At 36.2% G+C, this 25655-nt stretch overlaps 1 protein-coding gene across 1 annotated transcript in view; it reads left to right on the forward strand.

Moving 5' to 3' along the window:
* TEX11 (testis expressed 11) overlaps positions 1-25655 on the forward strand; it is a gene marked incomplete at both ends in the record, with an annotated part of 146162 nt that overhangs the window by 29965 nt on the left and 90542 nt on the right. Inside the window, 4 exons of the mRNA XM_081042256.1 lie at positions 8670-8755; positions 16812-16994; positions 19234-19288; positions 22752-22847. Of these exons, the coding sequence (XP_080898382.1) occupies positions 8670-8755; positions 16812-16994; positions 19234-19288; positions 22752-22847 (420 nt within the window). The remainder of the gene's footprint in view (positions 1-8669; positions 8756-16811; positions 16995-19233; positions 19289-22751; positions 22848-25655) is intronic.

The following is a 25655-nucleotide window of genomic DNA, read 5'->3' on the forward strand; positions in this document are numbered from 1 at the left end:
CCCAAGGCTCCATAAATTGTACCTGCTTGTGATATAGGTCTTACTTTTTCTCTTAAGTTCTGTGTTATAATATAGAACTGGATTCCATGAATATTGCTATATTGCCAATTATATGCTAGGTACTCTTCTCAGCTTTAAAATTTTTAAAGCAATTTCATACTTACAAAAATGTTACAAGAATAGTTCAAAGAACTGCTGTACATAGCATAATGTTCTCTGGGTCCATCCATATTGTTGCAAATGGTAAGATTTCATTTTTCTTTATGGCTGCGTAATACTCCATTGTATAAATGTACCAGAGTTTCTTAATCCAGTCATCTACCGATGGGCTATAAAAAAAAAAAAAGAACAACTCCTATACACCCTTTGTCCAGAGACCCCATTCAAGTTTCCCAATATTGTCCTTGATACAAACTGGGTTCAATCTAGGACTGCACCTGGTCTCTAGTCTCTTTCAATTTGTAACACTTCCTCACTCTTGCCTTGACTTTCATGATCTTGCAGTTTTGAAGATTACAGACCAGTCATTTTATAGAACATAGCTTAAATTTTATTTTTAGTTAAAAAATTGTTTCATTCCCTTATAAATTGGCCATATAACGTGTAAATTTGAGGTGTGTGATGTGTTGGTTTGATACATTTATATATTGCAATATGATTACTATAATAGCGTTAGGTAACACCTTTATCAGGTCACAAATTATCATTTCTTTTTTGTGTTGAAAACAGCTAAGATCTAGTCTCTTAGCAATGTTGAAATTTATAATATAGGACTGTTGACTTCTGTTGACAATGTTGTACATTAGATGGCCAGGACTGGTTTCACGTTTGTACCCTTCAACATCTCCCTGATTCCCCCACGCTTAATTTGGGTTTGTTCAAAGTTTCCTCATGATTAAACCAGGTTATGAATTTGGGGCCAGAAAAATCACAGAAGTGATTCTGTGTTCTCCTCATGGCTTCCAGTTGAGTGGCATATAGGATCCATTATTCTATTATTGGTGGTGCTAACTTTGATTTCTTGATTAAAATGGGATCTTACAGGTTTCTCTATGGTAAACACATGTTATTTTCCCTTTGTTATTCATAAGTCTTTTGTGGAGTGATACTTTGAGACTATTTAAAATCCAATTTCTCATCCCACTTTTAGCATTCATTGATGTTTATTGCCTAAATTAGTAATATGATGGTTGACAACTGGCTACTTTTATAATTCCATCTTTCTATATTTATTACTGGATATTCTATAATACATTTTTATTGCAATTCCCTGAAAACATGAAATTCTCCATTTTAACCGTTTAAGTGTACAATTCAGTGGCATTAAGTACATTCACAGTACTGTACAACCTGCAGTTACTTTTGCACCAGCCTAATAGATGCTCTCTCACTGTCCTTGGGCTCTGACTTTCTATGCTCGTCCCCTGTGTAGATGAACAATACATTCTTATACTAGAATGCTTGCGTAGAATCTTACCAAGGAAACCACGTAGCCCCCAGAGTCTCTGTAATTTTCCCCTCTGGAGAATTATAGAACTATAAAAAGAAGTTCTTAACAAGCCTGTAATTCAGCTGGCTACTGTTACAAAGAAGAGAAAGTGCATGAAAACTGGGTACGAGGCATGGCTGACTTGACATGAGGATGTCTCTAGTCCTCGGAAGAGGAATTTATGAAATTGACTTTATTTTAAAAATCAGAAATCGAAAAACCTACTCTAAAGCAAGTTAAACTTAGCATCTATGTTAAAGTAAGTATATGCCACACAACACTTCTAGGAGTTTGATGGGGGTTGTCGTGAAATCGAATAATGAAATGGTTGGAAATAATTGGTTTAGTGCCTGGCTTCTGTAGGTACATAGTGAAAAATCAGTTAACTGGAATAATTGGGTCATAGTGATATTTTGTGTAACTGTACTTTGTTTAGTGAGACTTGGAAAATTCTTCCTATTTGAACAATTATTTAAAAAATGTTTGCGTATGTTTACCTACTTCGGTAAGGAGAACACAGAGGCTTGCTTTGATATTTAAGACATAATTACTCAAAACAAGTTTTGTGATATATGTACAGCATTGTAGAAGGAGATACTTACCAGTGTGGCTAGTGGTGGGACACTTCACTGCTCTGATAATCAGTGTCCTCATTTGTCAAATGAGTGTATGACAACATGGTCTCAAATGTCCCTTTAGTACAAAAATGCCTAGCCTTCAATTTACCGAAACCCTGGGCCATGGCCCAGAGTGTATGTGTGTCTGTTTATATTTTTATAGCAAAAACCTCTGTTAGCAGATTGTTTTCTTAGTTTTTTCCTATTTCTCCTCAAGGTTTGAAACTTTAATTAGAATTTTATTTTCATTAGTTGATTTGTGTGTTTGGCTTGCTTTTATCTTTCTATTTTTAGTTTGCTCTAGAATTTATTTTCTGTGTAGAGTTTTACTTCACTGAAACTTCATTTACACAAGGAAAATGACTGATTAGTCTCTGAAACCCTTTGAAGTAATTAAATCAAGATTCAGCTAGATTTCATTCCTGTTCTTCTGTAGGGGCACAAAGCTTCTAAATGAAGTCTAGGATGCCTAGACTTGATTACCACTCTTTTGCCTATTTAAACTTACCATTTTGTAGCCAAATATTTAAGACTTATATGTAAGACTTTGTATACCTCTCTCTGTAGTAAAATCTAATCTCATGGCACACAAATGAATTATTTCTCTGGAAGTAAAATTCAGTTTTCTGCCTGTCATGGGTAGCTGAGATGTAATTACTTTCTCTGACCCTTTCCACCCACTGCTTTGTGTGTGTATCTGGGAGAGCGCAACTTACTTAAGGTATCAACTTTCATTCCAAACTCAAAATCACTTGAGCCTTAAAAATGACTCATTGGAATCTTTGTAATGACATGTTCCATTAAATTTTAAGTGAGTTATATACTTTTTAACTAAACACCTACAGCATATGGAAAGCTTGATCAACTTTTTCATGTTCTGGGCTGCAGTTAGGCTCTTGGCATAGCCATTCGAATATTAATGCTTCTAACAAATCTCAATGTTTATTTTTAGTTCCAGCTATCATTGTTGCCTTTAAATGTGTGTGGTTTATTTTCTATGCCTGCTTTTACATGTAATTTTTAAATTTTTATCACTAACACATAGTTTAAAGAGAAAAAATAATTCTACAATTCTTGTTACAAAATCACTAGTCCCATACCCTTCCCCTCTTTTTTTTTTTCTTTTTTTTTCTTCATCTTGCAGGATAGCTACTTTCAGTTATTTCAGCTGGGTCTTTTTATATTTACCTCCGTATCTCTAAATAGTGTTCTTACACTGCCAGTTCTTGAGTTTTCAGTTTTAGATATCATCTATTGACTTTCCACTTTAAAAGATGAGTTTAAATCTTTTTCAGTCTCCCCTGACCCCCAACACACATATGCCTACTTCCTGCCACTCCATGTTCTCTATATGGTTATGCCATAATTTTGGTTAGATTGCTATTCAGTGTTTATACCGCTATGTTTATGTAAATGCTATTTTCATTTGAACCATATAGAGTACTAGGATTACTTTTTCTTGCCTGAACAACATTTTGTTTCCTCTGGAGTTAATGTGTTGGTTTTCCTAATCAATTAGTTTTCCATGTACTTAATATGATCTCTTTTCCAATATTCTCTCTCCCCTAATTAGGTAAACTTCTTTTGAATGTATTGAAATATTTTAGTTACTTTATCAGTTTGCTTGAAGGAATTTGCCCCATAGTTTCCGATCCGCTCTAATGTGGGCAAGTTGCTCTTCTTGTCATGTTATACAGTTGTGGTTTGAGATCTTCCTTCTCCATTTATTTGGGAACGCCCCTCACTTCTCTCCTAGTTTGCTCTCTGTTTTGTGATTCCTGTGTCTTTTTTTTGTGGTTTTAATCCCTCATTTTTGTGGGGCATATTCTCCAGTAGCTTCCTGACAATGGTAGCAAAGGGTAAGGTTTATTTAGACTCTGCATGTCTAAACATATTTTTATTCTACCATCACATTTATAGTTTAACTAAATATAAAATTATATTGTATTTATCTTTCTCTGTCTGACTTACTTCACTTAGCATAATACCCTCTAGGTTCATCCATGTTGTTGCAAATGGTAGGATTTCATTCTTTTTTATTGCAGGGTAATATTCCATCGCATGTATGAATATATACATGCACACATAACTATGACATCTTTTTTGTCAATTGATTTATTTTTAAAAAAATTGAAGTATTAGGCTGGTGCAAAAGTAATTGAGGTTTAAAAGGTTAAAAATAATTGTAAAAACTGCAATTACTTTTGCACCAACCTAATATAATATGTACATACATTGTATTAGTTTCAGGTGTACAACATGATGATGCAGTATTTGTATACACCACAAAATGATCACCACAATCAGTCTAGTTAACATCTGTCACCATACATAATTAAAAAATTTTTTTTCTTGTGATGAGAACTTTAAGATTCATTTTCTTAACAACTTTCAAATATGCAGTACAGTATTATTAACTGTAGTCACCAGGCTGTATTTTGTTTTTTGAGGTGGTTATTTAAAAAGATTCAATTACAGTTGACGTTTACTATTGTATTAGTTTCAGGTACAGCATAGCACACCACATCTTTGTGCAGTCATCTGTTGATGGACACTTAGCTTCCATATCTTGGCTATTGTAAACAATGCTGCAGTGATCATAGGGGTACATACATCTTTTTAAGTTAGTGTTTTTGTTTTCTTCGGATAAATATCCAGAAGTGTGATTGCTGGGACATAAGGTAGCTCTATTTTTCATTTTTCAGGACCCCCCCCATACTGTTTTCCACAGTGGCTGCAGCAATATGCAGTCCCACCAACGGTGCATGAGGGTTCCCTTTCTCCACATCCTCGCCAGCACTTACTTGTTGCATAGCATCCTGTCATTATTTTAGGCTTGCAATATATTATTTTCTCTCAGAAGATAGTGACAATTTCTCTCCCCCATGTTTGTTCTCTGCATAATCTCTTTTTTTCTCCAAGGTGATTTTTTTGTGTTTGTGTACATGTGTGTGTTTTGTCTCTGCCTTTCTATTAGGTGCTTTCCTCAAATGTCCATTGATCACTAGCTGCTTATCTTTAATAACAAAACAGTAAAAATCTCATCGGAAGCTCTGTTCCTAGGTCTTCTCTGTACTTTCATGTGGATGAGGTGTTCTGTAGGGTGAGCTGCTTGCTAATTTCAGTGTCCTCGGATCTTTTCTCTTGGGCTGGTCAAATTTCCCATAGAAGCCTCCTCCAGTCTATCCCTTAGAGATCCAATACCTGGCTTCTTGGGTTCTGGGGGTCAAGGAGGACGGAACAAAGACTTGGGTCTCGATACTCAGTATGTACATTTTTCCTTATTCACCCTCTATTCAGTACAGCACCTCTACCCTCAATTGTGCCTCATCTCCCCAAGTTCAGAGATCCTCTGTTTTGCAACCTGCAGTCTGTTGCAGTTGTTTATCTGAATGAGGAAGGGGACATGTTGGTCTAAATCCATCCCAAACATAGCTTCAAGCAATTCTTCACCTTTACAAGGTATCTTGGGTGCCAACTGCTGAAATTGGGAGGAGGTTATGGTAATATAAATTGGGTTGCTTCTCAGATTTCCCCATTGCTAGTATAGTTTTCTGCTATCTCATTTATACTAAGTCACTTACTAATTTATCCATTTCTTTTCCAGCTTCTAAAATAATGTGATCTTGTTATGCTGTCCTGTTGTATTTATCCTAGTGGGTTTGTGCCTTTTAAAAAATTTTTACTTAATAGCATCAAAAGGAATAAAATACTGAGGAATAAATTTACCCAAGTAGGTGAAAAATTTTGTACTGAAAGCTATAACAAACTGATGAAAGAAATAAAGCAGGAACAAATAAATGGAAAGATATCCTGTGTTTATAGATCGGAAGACTTAATATTGTTAAAATGTTTATACTATTCAAAGCTATCTATAGACTCAGTGGCATGTCAGTGTCAAAATCCCCGTGGCATTTTTTACAGACACAGAAAAAAAAACTTCGAAAGTGAGTATGGAATCTCAAGGGACCTAAATAGCCAAAACAATCTTGAAAAGGAAGAATAAAGTTGGAGGCCTCACACTTCCTGATTTCAAAACATATTACAAAGCTACAGCAGCCAAAACACTGTGGTACAACCATAAAGACAGAAATATAGACCAATGGAACAGAATAGAGAGCCCAGAAATAAGCTTTGCATATATTGTCAAATGATCTTCAACACGGGTGCCAAGGCCGCTCAATGGGGAAACAGCATTGTCTTCACTTAAAAGGACTTAATTAAGTAACCAACTAACTTTTTTTCTGAAGACATCCTTCCTGTATCCCAAAACTAGATTAGGAATTACTGTAAGGTGTTGACATTAAGGCAGAAGGTAATGCTGTGTTGTTCAGAGGCAAATAAAGGGTTTGGAAAATTGTATCTTAGAATGCCAGGAGAAATAACTAATGACCTATTGATGATTACTGAGATATCTGAGGGTTAGAGAAAGCTGAGTGAGGGAGGGATTGGAAGGTGAATGTCTTAAAGCCAATAAGGATGAAAGCCAGGCAATTAACATTCAATTATTGCTACACTATTATAAATTGAAAAAAATGTAAAAATACACGACCTATAAATGTTTAAATGACAACAAAATCACAAAGAAAAATAGCTTGGAATTTGAGACTGGAAAAATAATAGGAGGTTTGCTTTTTTCTGAATTTTAAAAACCCAATTTACAAAGTAATTTTCAGAAAATGAAGTTATCTAGTTAATTAAAAATAAAAGGCCTTGTAACAAACTGAGTAGTTAGTGATCAGACTCATTTTTAGCATCAGTATCTAATTAAGTTTTAAAAATCATCTATATAATCTCATCTTGGCATTGGTATTCGGTTAGAGCTATCATTTCTGGGCAGATGTAGCAGTAGCTGGAGGTCCTAGAGATCCCCTGGGTCCAGGTCCCATAATGCATTAGTAAAAACCAATATACAATAACCTTACAGAGCTACCTTCTTTGCATTTTTTTTGCTATTGTATATTGCTTGCAAAATGAGATGTTAGCACTCCATAAAAGGCTAGAAATATATTTTTTAAAGAGATACTTCCATGAATCTTAGCACTTCATACCCCATTAGAAATGTTTCATGAGCAGAGATTTATGTCTGTTTTGTTTACTGATGTATCTCTAATGCTCAAAATACTACCTAATAGTTAGGAAATGCTTAGTAAATATAAATATCACTGAAGGTATAAATGAATGAGTGAACGGGGCAGTATTGGTAGTTAGAAATTGTTTTTTGGTCATTACATTGAAAATATGCTGTGGGTCTCTTGAAACATTTTCATATTTTGCAGGTATGTTGTCATAAGTTTATTATTTCATATTTTTTTCTCTCCTAGGAAGTAGCATTTAATATGGGTCCACTTGCAGGTTTTATGAGGACAGAGACAAGTACTGAGGACATAGAATAAAGACTCAGTACACTTAAATGTTCATCAAAAGCTTTCTTTTCCATTTTCCTCTGCACAATTAGTCGCAGGCCTCTCTGCAGCAAATGGGTGTGAGCTGCATTATTCCAGTCTAGCTCCATAATTGGTGTGTCCCTGTGTGAACCTGTGGGATCTGGGGCATATAATGAGTTAAGCTTTTTCTGCTGAAATGTCAAGAATGCATTGAAATACTTCTGGATTCTTGCCAGACCCACATTACCAAGACTATTCTTTATTTTAGATTCAAATATACAGTAGGTCTGATGTGCTCAGGCATGCATATTGAAGTTCTGAATGTACTGTAATTCAAAGGGAAACTTTTAGAAGCAAGACAGGTCTTTACATATTATTTATGAATAACTTGCCTTAGATCTTGGATTCCTAATTGAGGATCTGCTCTGTAGTCTTACTCGGGTAAAACTTATAAAGGACTCCTTTACATGGGTCTCATCAGATTCTGGGTGGACGGTTTCTAAAGGGGATATTTGGATAAATTATTAGATTAAATTTTTTTCTCGTACGCCATTTGCCAGTATTTTGACAGATGAAAATTCTGGAAGAATGTGGCATTGATGCAGGGACTGAAGTGCTCATTAATCCATAAAAGAGTATCTTCCTGTGGCACCATTCACATACTTGTTCCTACTTTTAGCTCAGTGGTAATTTATATAAAGAAAATTTCTGTTAAAGAGGGTCCGTTAAACTAATTATTTCTAAATAAGTCTTGTGGCTAGATAAATGCTTTGGACAAATTCAGAACTTTAGAATTATTTCAAGTTGTCTTAATTTGGGGGAAAAATAATTTTTCCTCCCCTCAGTGGTGAATTTTTGGGGGCTTTGAATATACTCCCTCACGTAATGCCTTTTTTAGCTTGTCCTTTTGCTCGGCCATGATTAGGTTTCCCACTTGCTGTTATAAAGGACCTTTCAAGTTCTGTTACTAGTATATTGTATTACTTTTCCCTACATAACTAATGCCAACCTGAATGTTTTGTAGCTCCTCTTTAAATAGAGAGGTTTTCACAAGGAAGAGTGGGTTATTTTGATGTGTAGAACTCTTTAAGGATGTCTAAAGACTCTGAACTGCTGTAGATTTTTTTAATGTTCCTGAAATCATGAATCTGACATGTCTTTTTTTTAATATTGCAGATCAGATACCTTCATATTCTCTGTTACAACTTTGGAGTAGAAACCTACTTGCAGAATAAATTTGAAGAGTGTGTTTTCTGGCTGAGGTAACATAAACAAAAATAATGAATGTAAATACAGGGATATTATCGTCAAGTTCAGTTAATACTTACTGTAGGCTGCTTTGGCAGTTTAAACATTCTCTGACTTCAAAGCCAACATGCTGAATTTATTTACTCCTTTAACATGTGTTGTTTATTATTCTTACATGTTGCCAGTTGATAGAAAAGTGTATTCTATTCTTAACATGACATAAGACTATGCTCTCCCTCCATCCCTCCTTTGTATCTCCATCAAGAATATGGAATGTTTTTCTTTGCCTTGGTACATACTGCTGTCTGCCTACCCCAGAGCATGAGGGGCGGGAGGTGGTGGGTGGGAGTAGGATCAGCTAAAATTATTAGTCTAAATGAATTTTGGTATTTTAATATCAGTCAAGTAAGTATATATTTAGCACTTACTATATGCTCAGTGCTATACTAAAATTTGTACTGCTGTGTTGAATCTGGAAATACCAAGGGAATAGGGTAAAACTATAGCAACTACATGCAATAACCCTGTCTTTCACTGAATACCTATGCCCAGCACAGATTCTCACACATACAGACACTCAGTAATTTCTAGTTAAATGATTTTATGTGAAAAATATATTTTTTTGGAGATGTTCCATAAGGTGCTTTGATATCAGGGCATCATGGAGTAAAATAATGTTAAATCAATTCATTGAATATTTTCCTTTTCTGAGAATAGGGTTAGTTTTGGTTATTTGGAGATACTCCCGTGATTACTTTAACTATCGTGGAAATTTACATTTGCCCTTAATGAAATAAATACAAATATGGTCATTAAGATTATAGTACTCACAGGTATATATATCTCTAACAAAATGTTTATGCAAATAACTTGTTTATGTAAAAGACTTTAGTCCTCAAAGATTGATCAAACTATAAAAGAACTATGCCTAACAGAACAAGCTCATGCAGTTATAAGAGCTATACTTGTCTCAATTGAGAACGCAATATACCCGAAATTTTTAGTATAGATCATTTTACAAATTGAATTATTTAAAGTATACCATAGGAGCTAACTAGTTTAGCATAGGTTTTGCAACAGGCTTCCTTTAAGTGAACAACCTTTTGATAAAGCGAATGATGAGTGAGCTCTGCTTGGCAGTATTTGAGCGTAGAGCACGCACAGAGTTTATAGCATCAGCCTATCAAAAGACTGGTATGCCAAGGAGACAGGAATGGGAAGCACAATAACAATAAAAAAAAAAGCATGCTGGTGCATAGATGGCTTTTGGAAGCTTAAGTCTGTGGAGGTGACCTTGAAGTTTATGCCAAGAATGAGGGTAAATGTTCTCTGGGAACGGGTCAGAAGAGTAGGCGGAGGCTTGAAGTGGCCTGACATGTAGCATATTTCCACAGATGCCATGGATTATTGGCCTCTTACCTGTCATCCTTTTTTAGAAAACCTTATAGAAGGAAAATACGGTGACAGGACATGACTGATATCCATGCCATAAGCTAATTATATCACATTTTTACTGCATATTATTGGCTGTGTTTTTAGGAATATAATTTGATCTGCAGTCATGTAGTCATCAAAATCGTTCTAATAACTAATTTATAGAGCATCACTATTTGGTGAACCTTTGTGTTCTTGCCACTAGAATGACATTGGGGAAAACAGGAAGAATTCTAGTCCTAATTAGTATATACAATTTTAATCTCCTTGCCTGCTTATTTTTCCACATGTTTTGGAGATGTATAAATGACTAGCTGAAAGTATTTTCAAATGCCTTGAAAAAAATGTATTTTAACGTGTTTAAAAAGAGGCAAAATAATTATCAGTATTAATAATAGGAATTTTAGCAGAATGGGTAGTTTTTCTAGTATTAGATCAACTCTCAGTCAAAATTTAATCACCTGTGACATCAGTGTGAAATAGCCTATTGTGATACCTACTTTTTAGCATTATTTTAGAGCTTAAATGTAATGATGCATGTATCGTAATGTTCAACATGTGTGAGAAGGAGAAACTGCCCAATAAATGGTAGCTGCTGCTGCTATCTCTAGGCAGTGTTTCTTATTTACTGCAAATGGACACTGATGTGGCTAGGTCACTACTTTGTTCCAAAATTGATCACATTCAAATCTAACATGGATCACTTGTTCAGTTCCCAGGTCAGTCTATCATAAGGATAAACATCCACATCTTCTATCATATACTAGTAATTTTTAGAACAATTTTTCTTCATGCTTTAATCGTCCATGTGTTGGGAAAACTATTGGGAGTGTTGCTGATACAAGCAGGAATGAATAGCTGCTAATTAAGCAGCCTTCTCTGTAAAATTTATACCAGAAGGAGGCTGTGGAAAGTGAGTGTACTTCCTCCTACAAGCTTAACTCTTGAGAACAGTGAATATCTTAAGCGAGAGGTTAGATATAATTTGGAAGTACCCTTTCAGTCTAAAAGGAAAAACCCCACGTTCACACAAATGACAAGGTATCAACATTGCTGTAATGTATTAGAATTTTGTTGAACTAGAAGCCTAGAACACAAAGGGTGGTAAGTGGGTATGGTTTGTAAAGCTCTTTTCTTCCCCTCAGTTCTTGTTAACAGATCTGTTTTAGACCTTTCTCGGTTTTTGTCTTTTCCCTGCCTTTTCTTCTGCTAAGAAAAGTTCAAGAACAGCTAGCTGCTGCTCTCCGTGGTTCTGCCACACTCTTTTGATCACGTCCCCTTATTAGAGATGTCCCAGATTAAGAGAAGGTCACTGTACGTGTGAATGACATTGGGAATCCTTTAGTTAATGGTGGCGTCAAGGTCCCTGCCTTGATGTATTCAATGACAAATTCAGTTAGGACTCTATAGAATATAAAATTTCAGGCCTTTGAAATCAGAATGCCAGCTTTGTAAATACGTTTAAGTGGCTTTTTGTTTAATCAAATGTAATTTTTTCTCCTATTTCTTGCCTTTTCTAGTTCTTGCTATGTTAAGCTCCTCTGTTTGCAGAAGGCAAGAATAAGTAAACGGGAAGAGACTGTTGATATAGAACTTTATTCCACAGTCTAGGGGATTTGTTAGTGACCTCTCAGTTGCCCTGGTGGAATTTAAATTTAGTGTTTATCATTGGAAGTCTTAACTAATAATTTGGACATACATTATGCTGAACTTGGCTTTTTAGAAAAGGTGTACAGAAATTGTTCTGTAACTAATTAGTATTCTACAAGAAGCACTGTAAACCAAACAAATACAAGTAAGTCCAACTCCAAAGGCTTTTTGGGGTTACGTTGATTTACCACAGAGATTGTGCACATCCCCCGCCCCCCCACCCCTGGGGAGGAAAATGCCCTAATCCCAAACCTTAGTCATATTCTTAATAATGGATACTTTTTATTTTATTTTTTTTACTTCTAGTAGTTCTTTCTAATTCACTCAACTGTGTTCCTTGGAGCTTCTGACTGGTAAACACTTGGAAGGCTCACATTTTTCCTTCTGCTATAAGACCTATTTTCTATGGCAAATTAAATTCAGGGGAGAACGGTCAAAATGAAAGGCAATACCCATGGCTATATTAAATTACTGTTGAAAACTTCTTTACTGATTAAAGAAATTATATGTGCTAATTAAACAAAAGAACAAGACAAACAAATGAGAAACAAAAACTCATAGACACAGACAATAGTTTAGTGGTTACCAGAGGGTAAGGGGGGTGGGGGGTGGGTGATGAGGGTAAGGGGGATCAAATATATGGTGATGGAAGGAGAACTGACTCTGGGTGGTGAACACACAATGGGATTTATAGATGATGTAATACAGAATTGTACACCTGAAATCTATGTAACTTTACTAACAATTGTCACCCCAAGAAATTTAATTAATTAAACAAAAAATTAAATATGACAAAATACGTAGTATGGAAAGAAAAAGTCCCCCGTAATCACACTCATAAATGCTCAGTATTAATGTTTTACTTTGTTTTTAAATTTTTTTTGAAAAAACAATTTTAGTACACCTGAAATTATGTAATTTCATTAACAATTGTCACCCCAATAAATGATAAAAAAACAATTTTAAAAAGCTCTTTTAATATATTAAATGACAGGGAAAACATGAGAGTTGTTGAAATGTATTTGGAGGATTGAAGGAGTTGAGGATTTTTTCAAAATGGATTGTAAATAAAGAAGATTAATGAAATGAAACCAACTCAAAGCGTATACACAGGAAAATTCCTAATTGGTAATCTCTTGTAATATTAGAGACAGTGAGATAAATTAGGAAAATGACAGAAGATATTTTATTTGGACAAAAACCTGGAGAATTGCATAAAACTCTGAAGGTGTTCTGAAAAAGATAATCTAACATTGATCTTAATAAATTTTTTATTCATTTTAAAATTATTTATTTATTACATTTATTGGGGTGACAATGGTTAGTAAAGTTACATAGGTTTCAGACGTACAATTCTGTAATACATCATCTATGTATCACATTGTGTGTTCACCACCCAGAGTCAGTTCTCCTTCCGTCACCATATATTTTACCCCCTTTACCCTCATCTACTACCCCTCTCCCCCTTATCCTCTGGTAACCACTAACCTATTGTCTGTGTCTATCAGTTTTTGTTTCTTTGTTTGTCTTGTTCCTTTGTTGCCTTCAGTTAATAAATGAAATTTAAAAGACCCTACTTCTTTGACCTACAGGTCAGAGACTGAGTGCTTATAAATTCCTGAAGGGGAGAGTCCTTTGTAGGTTAACAAAAATGAGAGTACTTGTCAACAACTTGTGTGAGAGCTCTGTGCTGCCTTTCTTTCCTCAGGATCCAAAGCAAGCATGATTTCTTCAGCAGCCTTCTCAGACCATGGTTACAGGTTATATTTTCTTAAGAACCCCCAGCAACCTAAACTTAATGTTGCCAGATTTTGGGGATAAAAATAAATAATTTGGTTGGCAGTCTGTTCGAGGAGGAGTAATTTTTGAGCCCCTTTCCTAACAGTATTTTTAATTTCTCTAAAACTAATCTTAACCTGTCTGGGTTGGTAGCTAATGTGAGTTACTTTTTATTAGTTGGGAATAGTTTTTACCCTGGATGTAGTATCCTCAAGTGGGAAGAGAAGTGTGTCTCTTTCTTCTATAAAACTTTTTGAATTTCTTACAGAATCAGAAGAGAAGAATTCAGCAAAAATCACAGTGCTGTTTTCTAAATTTGTAGTTCTTAGAGTTGGTGAACCCAGATTAGGTACTTCCCATGCCGGATTTAAAAATAGCTCTTAGGTTTACATTAAGGAGAGCATTTATTTATCAATATTTAGCCTTTACTATGGTAATATAGGAATATATGTCACCAGAGGCCTTCTAATAAGAAGTAAAGAACAAAGGAAATACAAATGTATGCACAAGCATTAATGCTTCAATATATAAGCCCAAAGGAAGTTTTTATCAGTTTTAAGGCTAGTTAATGTTCATTTCTTTATTTTCCCTTCTGTTCTTAACCCTGAGACCTTGAGAATTTGACAATACTTTGGATAGTCAGACAATGTGATTTAGGGAAAGATGACAGAGCTAGCAGTAGAAAATCTGTTCCTAATGAACTGTGTGACTTTGTGTCACTCACCTAAGTACTGTGTGCTGGGATGTCCTCATCTGAAAAATGGGTGTAATATTATCTGTCACAGGCTTGTAATGAAAGTAACGTAAGTAACACAACAGTACTTTGAAAGTTAAGGGTGTTATATAATCATGGATGAGATAAAATTATCGACTATGGAAATACTCATATACACTACGTGTTTTCATGGAAAATGTATTGGCACCATCTGGTGGAAATATAACAAATAGCAATTTTAATAGGAAGATACTTACTATTATTATAAATGACACATTAGAGCTTCAAGAATCCTTACAGATCACCTAGTTCAATAATTTAGAAACTATGTTCTGTGCTGCCCTAGGGTTCTGCCAGCAGAGCTTCAGAATCTCCTTTAAGAGGAAGAGGAGACTTACCCACACTTCTCTAAGATCCCTGTCTTGCTTCAGAGAAGTTAGGCTTTAATCAATTTTCTGTGTAGTATCTCCTTGTAAGGTTTTGCTTGAAAAAGTGATTCTCCTGCTTATAGTATGAAAATGACTGATAATGCATCAACTTCATTTTGTACAGATAAGGAAATGGAAATTTAGAGATATTAAGAGATTTATACAAGGGCACATAGCTGTGGTACTAGATTTCTAGTTTTTGGGGAATAGTCTTTTACAAAGGTCAGTAGTGATGTCCTCTCTTTGATTCCTGATTTTAGTAATTTGAGTCTTTCTGCTTTCTTGGTTAGTGTAGCTAAAGGTTCATCAGTTTGCTGGATCTTTTCAAAGCACCACATTTTGGTTTTTTTGATTTTTCTCAATAAATAAAATAGATAACTTGTTTTTATCTATCATTGTTTTTCAGTTATCTGTTTCATTTATTTCCACTGTAATCTTTATGACTTTTTCCCTCGGTGCTTGTTTTAGGTTTAGTTTGTTCCGTTTCATTTACCTAAGGTGGAAGGTTGAGCTCTTTCTTCTTCTTTTTTTAACATTGTTGTTTATAGCAATAAAATTTCCCCAAACCATTGCTTTAGTGCCATCCCATAAGTATGTTGTGTTTTCCCTTTCATTCAGCATTAGGTATTTTCTAATTTCCCTTGTGTTTTTTGTTCTTTTCTTTTATTCTTTAACCTATTGGTTATTTAGGAGTGTGCTATTTAATTTCCATGTAACTTCTTTTTTTTTCTTGATTTCTAATTTAATTAGAAATTAATTAAATAGGCAGAGAACATACGTTGTATGATTTCAATCCTAAGTCTACTGAGGCTTTTTAAGGCCTAGAATATTTCATTCTGGAGAATGTTCTGTGTGGACTTGAGAAGAATGTATAGTCTGTTATTATTGGGTGCAGTGTGGTACAGATGTTTGTTAGGTTAGTAGGTTTATAGTATTTTTCATGTTTTCTGTAACCTTTTTGATGTTCTGCCGAGTTCTATCTATTATTAAAAGTGGGGTATTGAAGTCCAACATCTCTGCCACGTCTGGTTCTGATGCTTGCTCTGTCTTTTCAAATTAGGTGTTTTGTCTGCTGATATGCCTTGTAATTTTTCTTCATAGGTGGAGGTGATGCTCTGAGTAAAAGGAACTGTTGTAAATAGGCCCTTAGTAATGCAGTCGTTAGGTTTGGGGGGAGTGGGAGAGTTCTGTAGTCCTATGATTAGTTCTCAGTCTTTTGGTGAGCCTGTGCCTTTGAACTGTGAACTTCACAAGTGTTTCTCAGGTTTTTTTTCTTCACTTTTAGATGGTACAAGATGGCTAGAGCAGAGTGGGAATGAGTGTTTCTCTTTCCCAGGTCAGCAGTTAGGCGCTGGTTAACTAGTTTCCTCTGAGGGCAGGCCTTGCTAAGATAAACAGATTGCTCTGGGGTATTTCAGAATAGTTTCTTTTAGCTTCCTCCTCCTGCCATAGCTTGAGGGAATTTTTTCTGGTATTTTCTGTGGGAAACTGGTCAAGCTCTTGTAGGTCAGTCTGACAACATTGTGGTTATGCCCCTCTGACTATATCGGCCTGGAGCTTTGAACTCTCAGACTTCTCCATCCTGAGCCTCCAGCAATCGATCAGTTTTAGAGTTCACAGTTTCCTGCTCCGGCACTGGTTCCCTTGGCAGTTTCTGCCTGTGTGTGTCTCCTGTGATAGCCACAACTCCTTGTGTTTGCCTGCCTGTCTTGCCAATCTTTGGGGTAGTAGTTTGACCTGTGTCTTTCCCTCGCTTATGGATCCAAGAAGAGTTACTGATTTTTTAGTCCTCAGCTTTTTACTCGTTGTTAGGACAGGGTACTGACTTCCAAGCTCCTTACCTGTGGAATTGAAAACCGGAACTGTGAATTGGTTTTTAAGCTTGGCTTCCTTACCATTGTAAACCAAATTTAATTTTAGACTACAATAAAGAATAGAAGGCATTTATTTGAGCAAAAAGGAGGTGAAGCCTGGGAGACAGATTCAGGTAGCAATTTAAATTATGTTCCACCAAAACAAAGGGGAGGCTGTTTCGCCATTTCACTTGTTGCTACTCTGTTCCAGGGCTGATGGTGTGGACCCCAAAGTGCTGGGCATTTGCCCGTTCCACTCCCTAGAGGTGCAGGTGTGTGAGGCTCGGGCTCCTGGCTGCCACCTAACCTCCAAAGGTTGCCTGTTGGCCACCGACAGCTGTGACTATTTACCCCAGGAGATGCCGGGCTGCCCCCACTCAGGACTAAACAGAGGGTGACGTGGGGCCCTCTGTGTTTTACAGTGGGCCTCTGTTTTTTACAGGAGGCTGTTTTTTACAGTGAAACTTCCCACCCAGGATCTCCATTAGGTCGGTTTTATGTGAAGGAGGTATCCAGATTGTACAGTTTTGATTGGACAGGGCAGGTGTCAGTCTGTTGGTAGAAAGAAGAAACCCGGGCTTCCCTGCAGAGGTTGACTCAGACTGCATTAATAAACGGCGCCTCTGAGGTTCTGCCCAGTATAGAGCACAGGAGAAACCCCTATCAGGAAGTGGCAGCTAGGCTCTTATATTCATAGAATTTGGGCCCTCGGTTGACCGTGGGGATTCCGTCTCAGCAGATAATTCCGCCTTGGGGTTCACATCAAATGAATCTTTCTTCTTGGGGTCCACACCATCAGCTGTGCATCAGAGCAGTTTAATTATCAGGGATTGTTTGGTAAGAGGTTCTCCAGAAGCCATTTGAGCCATTCAAGGCTCTTTGCTGATGGATCAGGCAGAGATGCTGCTTCTCTCCCTGGGAGGGCCCCACGTCACCCTCTGTTTAGTCCTGAGTGGGGGCAGCCCGGCATCTCCTGGGGTAAATAGTCACAGCTGTCGGTGGCCAACAGGCAACCTTTGGAGGTTAGGTGGCAGCCAGGAGCCCGAGCCTCACACACCTGCACCTCTAGGGAGTGGAACGGGCAAATGCCCAGCACTTTGGGGTCCACACCATCAGCCCTGGAACAGAGTAGCAACAAGTGAAATGGCGAAACAGCCACAAGTTTAACAGAGGGTAAAGAGATACCCCAGGTGAGGTAGGTGAAGCTTGTGCTTTTGGAGAACTTCTTATCAAACAATCACTGAAAATAGTTACAATTAGGATTCTAAATCTGTCCCATCTGGGGTAGAGCCCTTACTCGAAGAGTGAGAACTGGGCGAGGAAAGGAAGACCTACCCAGAATAGCACTTCACACTGCATAGGCCTGGGGAAGAGGCTCACAGCCTGTCCCTCCCAAGGTGAAACTGTAGCCCAGGGGTCTAGGAGCTGGAGAGAGGGAATTCTTACCTTCCTGAGAGCACACAGCTGAGTAGCTTCCATGACAGGGAGCTGGTGTGGATAGCAGATGTGGATAGGAGACAGGAGCTTAAAATGCCACAGACTTTCCCTGTTCTTACTGAGATATAGTTGATTTAAAAAAATATATATTTTCCCATTTGGTATATACCCTTCGGACACTTTCCAGAGACTTTGGTCATTTATTTTAATGATTTTTCCAGGAAAATGGTTGTTTCACTGGGGAGAGGGTCCAAGAACTCCTTATACCAGCATTACAAAAGTTCCATCCTCATTGGTTATTTCAAAACTGGGTGTGGAAGGTTTAATGGACCAAAGGAGACCTCTATGAGATAGGGCTCATGGAGACTAGGCCAGCATTATAGTTTCCTTGTTAGCAAGCTGAAAACTCAGTTTGAGTTTTTGAAAAAGGAATATTTCAAAGTAACGTCTTCAGCTTAGTTAGATTCACCAAAATTTTATTGACATTCTCCCTTGGAATACCAATTTCATGGTGAGTGATCTTTGTTTTGCTTTTTAAGTTTTAGATTTTGATACCCTGAGGCTCATATTAATATATTATTTGTGGTTATCGGAATGTCCCATAGATAATATGGTTTGGTAATTAAAGCAGAAAACTGAAAGTCAAATTGCACTACTCCCCCAGCTCTCACTCTCATTTTCAGTACCAATCTAGGAAATATTCGAAATCACTTAACTGCTAAATTGGTTTTTTCAGCTACAAAATGGAATTAGTAGTGTTTCATAAGGGTGTTGTGAAGCTTAATAAATATTGCTAAGCATTTGTTTCTGTGAAAATTCCTGTATTTGTTTTATTTTTAAAACATATTTATGTTTCTTAGAATTTAAAATGTGCCCGTTAAGTAAGAGTTTGTATACACATGTCAATTAGTTTAATGCAGTATGTTTATACATATATAGCAAAATGGAAAAGAGCAATAATATCATTATAATGTTGATTTATATCCTGAGGATATTGCGGTTTTTTACAGTTACAAGTATTGCTTTATATAATTGATTTTCACGTATTAATTGTCTAATAATCTGTTGTAGTGCAAAATAGAAAAGTTGGAATTAAGGGTAATTATTTCATGTCTTCTTAGTAATATATAATCTTGAAAAAATATAATCTGAAATTAATATGTATCTATGTATGTTTTTCTCTTTTCTAATGATAGCCAAAGCTATGATGTTGGGAAGATAGAAAACAGTTCTGTTGAGCCAGAAATGCTGGTAAGGATCATGTTAAATATTGCATAAGTAGGTTGAAGAAATACAGTTTATGTTATTGTTATAGAATTACAAATTTATCCCTCATTTGTGAGTAGAGTGTCTATTGGGCACATCATTTAATGTCTCAGTGCATTTGTTTCTGTAACATCGATATACTAATAGAATCTACCCTACAGAGTCTTGTACCCATGAATTTATACATATATATATATATGTATATATATATATGTATGTGTGTGTGTATATATATATATATATATATATATATATATATATATGTATATATAAAACGTGCTTAAACAATGTTTGGCTATATAGAAGTTTTAGCTTTTATTGCACGTTACAAAATTCTAGGTTTTCCCCTAACCACCTCAGATAGAACGTGCTTGGTATGAGAGTTAATTTTAATATTTAATCAAGAAAAATGTGGTTATGTAAACAAATCTGATATAAACTAATTAAATACACACCATAGCAAAATGGAATGTTTCATTCATTTCTGCTCCTTACCACTATAGTATCAATCAAATGTAAGTGAATACCTATATATATCTAGCAATCTAGATAGATGGGGATAGATGGGGAATAAAAAAGAAGTATAAAACATGGCCTCTACCCTTAAACAGCTTATGTTTAAAGTAAAAAACTAATGAAGTGAATACAATGAAATGTTACTCAGTGTTGAAAAGGAAGGAAACTCTTGACAGTGAGTCTGAGGACAGTGTGCTAAGTGAAATTAGCCAGTCACAAAAAAGACAAATAGCGTAAGGTTCCACTTAGATGAAGTTCCTTGAGTAATCAAATTCATAGAGACGGAAAGTAGTAGGGTGGCTGCAGGGGTTTGGAGGGAGGGGAACATGGGAGCTATTGTTTAATGGGTGCAGAGTTTCAACTTTGCAAGATGAAAAGAGTTCAGATGTGCAGTAGTGATGGTTACACAACACTGTGAATATACTTGATACTCCTGAACCGTACACTTAAAAATCGGTAAGATGACCAATTTTATGTTATGTGTATTTTATCACAATGAAAAATAAATGAAAATACATTGTGATAGGGTGACAGAATGGGATATTATATAGCAATGAGCATAAATGAACTATTAATATAAAAATTGCAACAATATGGGTGTTCTGACATACAGTGTTGAATAAATAAAGCAAGATGTGAAGTCGTACATACTGTATGATTCCATAAATGGAAATGCCAAAAACAGGCAGACTAATACATGGTGTTGGAGAGTCAGGTGATTTGTTAACCCTTGTTGGAATAGTGTCTGGAAAGAGGCATGAGGTGAGCCTGTTACTGTCAATATCCTGTTTTGATTTCTGTATCGTTGACATACATGTGTTGACTTTGTGAAAATTTAGAGCTGTACTCTTGCGATTGTGGACTTTTTTTGTACTTCATACTTCAATTAAAATTTCAAAAATAGATTTAAATATTGAGCACAAGTGAAATATTTTGGGGAAAATAAGCAATAAACTGTGTGGTACCGACCTGAGTATGTAGAATGCTATGCAAAAAGTGGGCTGTGAAGGTTGACCAGAGCAGTTGAAGAAGCCTTGTGGTGGGAACCTTGAAAAGTAGATGGGGTCTACACAGGTAAAAGGGAGGGAGAAAGGAAGACCAGTCAGGAGGTCTAGATGAGAAGATGTCTGGAGGAGGAAATGACAGAAGACAGTATTTAATTGTGATTGAAATGTAATAGTCATACTGCGAAGTATGGAGGTGTAAGATTATGAGGTAGTTTATGGAGTAGTTTTTCTTTTTTTTTTTGGTTTTAAGTATTTTTTATTAAAGTATGGTTGGTGAAGTAGTTTTTCTTTCATGCTAGCAGTACTTTATTGAGGTATAATTTATACTAAATTGTACAATCTTAAGTGTACAGTCTGATTAATTTTAATATATCTTGTAACTACTACACAAAGTTACAGAAATTTCTGTCACCATCAAAATTTCTCTTGATCCCTTTCCAGTTAATAGCCATTCTTACCCCCGGGATAAAACCACTGTTCTGACTTCTATTGCTATAGATTATTTTCAGCTTTTCTTCAACTTCATATAAATGGAATCATACAGTATGTACTGTCTTATGTCTGCCTCCTTTTGCTTAACATAACAGTTTTGAGATTCATCCATTTTGCTATGTTTTTCTGATTGTTTGACCATTTTACTATTATGAAATAGCTCAGATATGGCATATTTGCTTCATAAAAGTCTTCGGGGAGAATTTATAAGTTGAGAGTTGTTCCACAATAATGATGATATTAAGTACATTATATTCATCTTACTTGATCCATCTTGCTTTTTCCCCCCTCCTTTCTTCCGCCACCCCCCCACTCCGGTTCCAGCCATTGTTCTCAGTCTAGTTGTGTAGGACACAGCTCCGTGGCCCGTGCTGGTATTAGGAGCTTTGCGCTTCCCCTGGCTGAGGCAGTCAGTCTCCAGTGGGCCGCTCTCAGCAGCTCACAGCAGCGCTCACCAGCTGCCAGCTAGGCTACTCACCGCAGCCCAGCTCCAGGGAGAGCCGTTGTTCACAATCTTAGCTGTAGAGGGCGCAGCTCACTGGCCCATGTGGGAATCAAACTGGTAACCTCATCGTTAGGAGCATGGAGCTCCAACCACCTGAGCCACCGGGCCAGCCCCACTATCTTACTTTTTGAATTAAAAAACTCAGAGATATGACACCCTAAATGTCATTTCTCTGGTTTCACAGAGCCTTAATGTGCTTAATATAAATATTTTTTATTCTTAGAAGATCACCTTTGCCTGGTCCTACTGTCCTTATTATACTTCAAGGCAGATTCTTCATGGAAAGAACACTCCTTTGCTCAAAATGCAAATCTGTAGTTAAAATGTCTACACTGAATAGAGTTAATCCCCTTACCAATGTAGACCTGGCTGGAGAAACTGACTTAATTCAGCACTACTTTATTATTTTTAAAACTTAGCTGAGTTGGGAGAAATCTTCTCTGTAGGAAAGTATATCTGTTCCTACTGCCTTGGTCCAATTGGTTAATGTCAGCTAAACTATAAAGTCTGAGAGAGGGATTATGTCTTTCTATTTACTTCTTTGGATATGGGGTTAATAAAATGCTACCTATACAGTAGGTGGTAAGATGACTAAATTAAATATTGCTGTGCCTTAGCCTTAGTTTCCTTTATTTTTAAAGTAGGGATGATAAAGTACTTTAATGCTAAAACATTATTAAGAAAATAATCCAATTAACACAATTATATTAAATTTAAAAAAGCTATTACTATAAAATCCTTAGACAGTAATTGGTGTGGGTAGCATAATGAGGAGACATATCCCAAGACTATATGGTTACTTAAGGAAATGCTATTTCATAATGATGACTTATGTTTGAGGAGATGCCTGTCCCCGTGTAAGTACTAGTCAACTGTTGCATTGCAATTTAACCTGCAATTGTGTACTTTTTTCTATTATTAATTATAGGCCAAAGCTCTACGTTTACTAGCCACTGCTTATTTGGATTTGGACGACAGAGAATATTATGATAAGGCTCTCACTGCTATAAACCTAGCAAACAGGGTATGTATAAGAGGTTTTAACCTTTGAATATTAGCTTAATGAACATTTTAAAGCTTTGATTCACATTTTGAAATCCAGTTTAGACATTTGCTTCAGTATTCCTAGGGTGTTTTTTTTAACAAAAGATTGTAACAATCTTTCTACAGCACAGAAAAGAAAAATAAAATATACCTCATTGACAACAGATACTTAAAAAATATTATTTTGTATGAAACAGAAAGGCTTCTCTCTGCTGTGAGCTTTTTAGGGTAAAGGAGGAAATGATAAAATAGGCAGATAATGGAATTAAATTTAAAAATGATTTTCTTTCTGCTCATGCTCACACGTACATGAGTACATGCATACATACGTACGTACGTGCATACATACCTCTACACTCCTGGATAAGGAACACCAATAGTCAGGCTGATGACCATTCAAAGAGAGATTCAGTTAAGATCAATGTGTTTTACTCAATAAGACATACATACTTACACATTTTAGAAATAATTTTTTCAACAAGATTAGAAGCATGAAAATGAATGGAGACGAATACAAATGGGATCATAGAAAATATACTCTTGTTTTGTATGGCTTCTTTCACTCAGCATAATTATTCTGAGAGTCATTCATGTGTGTATGTCCGAGGCCTTTACTGTAGAGTAATATCTCATTTTATAGAGATACTGCATTTGCTTTTAAAAATCTACTTTGTCATTTATTAATATAGTTACTTCAGCTTTCTTCTGACTAGTGATAACATGGGGTATCTTGCTCCATTTTTTTCTGTTTATGTCTTTATTTTTAAGGTATGTTTCTTGTAAACTGTATATGGTTGGGTATTGCTTTTTTTAATCCAATCTGACAATCTCTGCCTTTTAATTGGGGTGTTTGGAATATTTACATTTGATGTGATTATTTTTATGGTTACATTTGAGTCTATCATCTTACTTATTTTGTATTTGTCCCATCTATTCTTTATTCTCCCTTTCCTCTTTTTCTGCCTTCTTTTGAAATATTTGAGTAATTATTTTTCAAAATAATTTATGAGTTCAATGTCATTGTTTTAAGAACATTGATCTTTTACATATTTATCTTTTTAAAAAAAATTTATTGGGGAATATTGAGGAGCAGTGTGTTTCTCCAGGGCCCACCAGCTCCAAGTCGTTGTCCTTCAGTCTAGTGGTGGAGGGCGCAGCTCAGCTCCAAGTCCAGTCTCCATTTTCAATCTTTAGCTGCAGGGGGCGCAGCCCTCCATGCCATGCGGGAATTGATCCGGCAACCTTGTTGTTGGGAGCTCATGCTCTAGCCAGCTTAGCCATCCGGCCGCCCCTCCCGAAGCTCAGCGGCAGCTCGTTGTCTTCAGTCTAGTTGTGGAGGGCGCAGCTCACTGGCCCTTGTGGGAATTGAATCGGCAACCCTGTTGTTCAGAGCTCGCGCTCTAACCCACTGAACCATCTGGCTGCTCTAAGTCCAATGTAATTTTTATTGCAGCTTCTTGAAGAATTTATTTGGAATATGATGAAAAGATTCTGAGGATCACCTGGAGGAATAATCAGTGAGACTAGTCAAGGAACTTTTGAAAAAGAAGAGTAATTATAGAGGCCTTGTCACATCACATATTATTTGAGTATTTTTTTTTTGAGTATTTTTTAATATTCGACTTTTTTTCTTTTGTTGGCTTGTTAGTTATAACTCTTTGTTTTGTTATTGTAGTGATTTCTTTAGGGTTTTTACTATATATCTTACCCTGGTCTACCTTCACAAGTCATAATGGCTTACTGGCATACTCCTAGCCTGGCTTTTATGCTATTGAGGTCATGTTTACTTTTACATATGCTGTAAAAATCCATAATACCATCTTACTGTTTCTGTTTAAATCATTGATTTTTAATTTAGAAGAGATGTAAATAATAAGATATAATCTTGTTGCAAATGGTAAGATTTCATTCTTTTTTATGGCTGAATAATATTCCAAGACGTGTACCACGTCTTCTTTTTTTTAATTAAAATTTATTGGGGTGACAATGGTCAACAAAACTACATACGTTTCAAGTGTACAATTCTATATAATACATCATTTATATACTGCATTATATATTCGCCACCCAGAGTCACTTCTCCTTCCATCACCATATACTTGACCTCCTTTACCCTCTTCTACCACCTCCCTCCCTCCCTGTCTAGTAACCACTAAAGTGTTGTCTGTGTCTATGAGTTTTTGTATCTGTATTTGTTTGTCTTGTTCCTTTGTTGTTCCTCTTCTTTATACAATTGTCGATTGATGGGCACTTAGGTTGCTTCCATGTCTTGGCTATTATAAATAGTGCTGCAGTGAACATAGGGGTGCATATATCTTTTCAAATTAGTGGTTTGGATTTCTTCAGGTAAATACCCAGAAGTGGAATTGCTAGGTCATATGGTAGTTCTATTTTCAGTTTTTTTGAGGAACCTCCATACTGTTTTCCATAGTGGCTGCACCAATTTGCAATCCCACCAACAGTGCATGAGGGTTCCCTTTTCTCCACATCCTCGCCAACACTTGTTGTTTGTTGATTTATTGATGATAGCCATTCTGACAGGAGTGGGTTGGTATCTCATGGTGGTTTTAATGTGCATTTCCCTGATGATCAGTGATACTGAGCATCTTTTCCTATCTCTGGCCATCTGTCTATCCTCTTTGGAGAAAGGTCTCTCCATGTCCTCTGCCCATTTTTAATCAGATTGTTTACTTTTTGTTAGTGAGTTGTATGAGTTCCTCTTCTAGGGGGCAGTATCAATCCTTTAGTGGATATATCATTTGTGAGTATTTCCTCCCATTCAGTAGAT

The sequence above is a fragment of the Rhinolophus hipposideros genome (genome assembly GCF_964194185.1).
Source record: "Rhinolophus hipposideros genome assembly, chromosome: X".
Taxonomy (NCBI): domain Eukaryota; kingdom Metazoa; phylum Chordata; class Mammalia; order Chiroptera; family Rhinolophidae; genus Rhinolophus; species Rhinolophus hipposideros.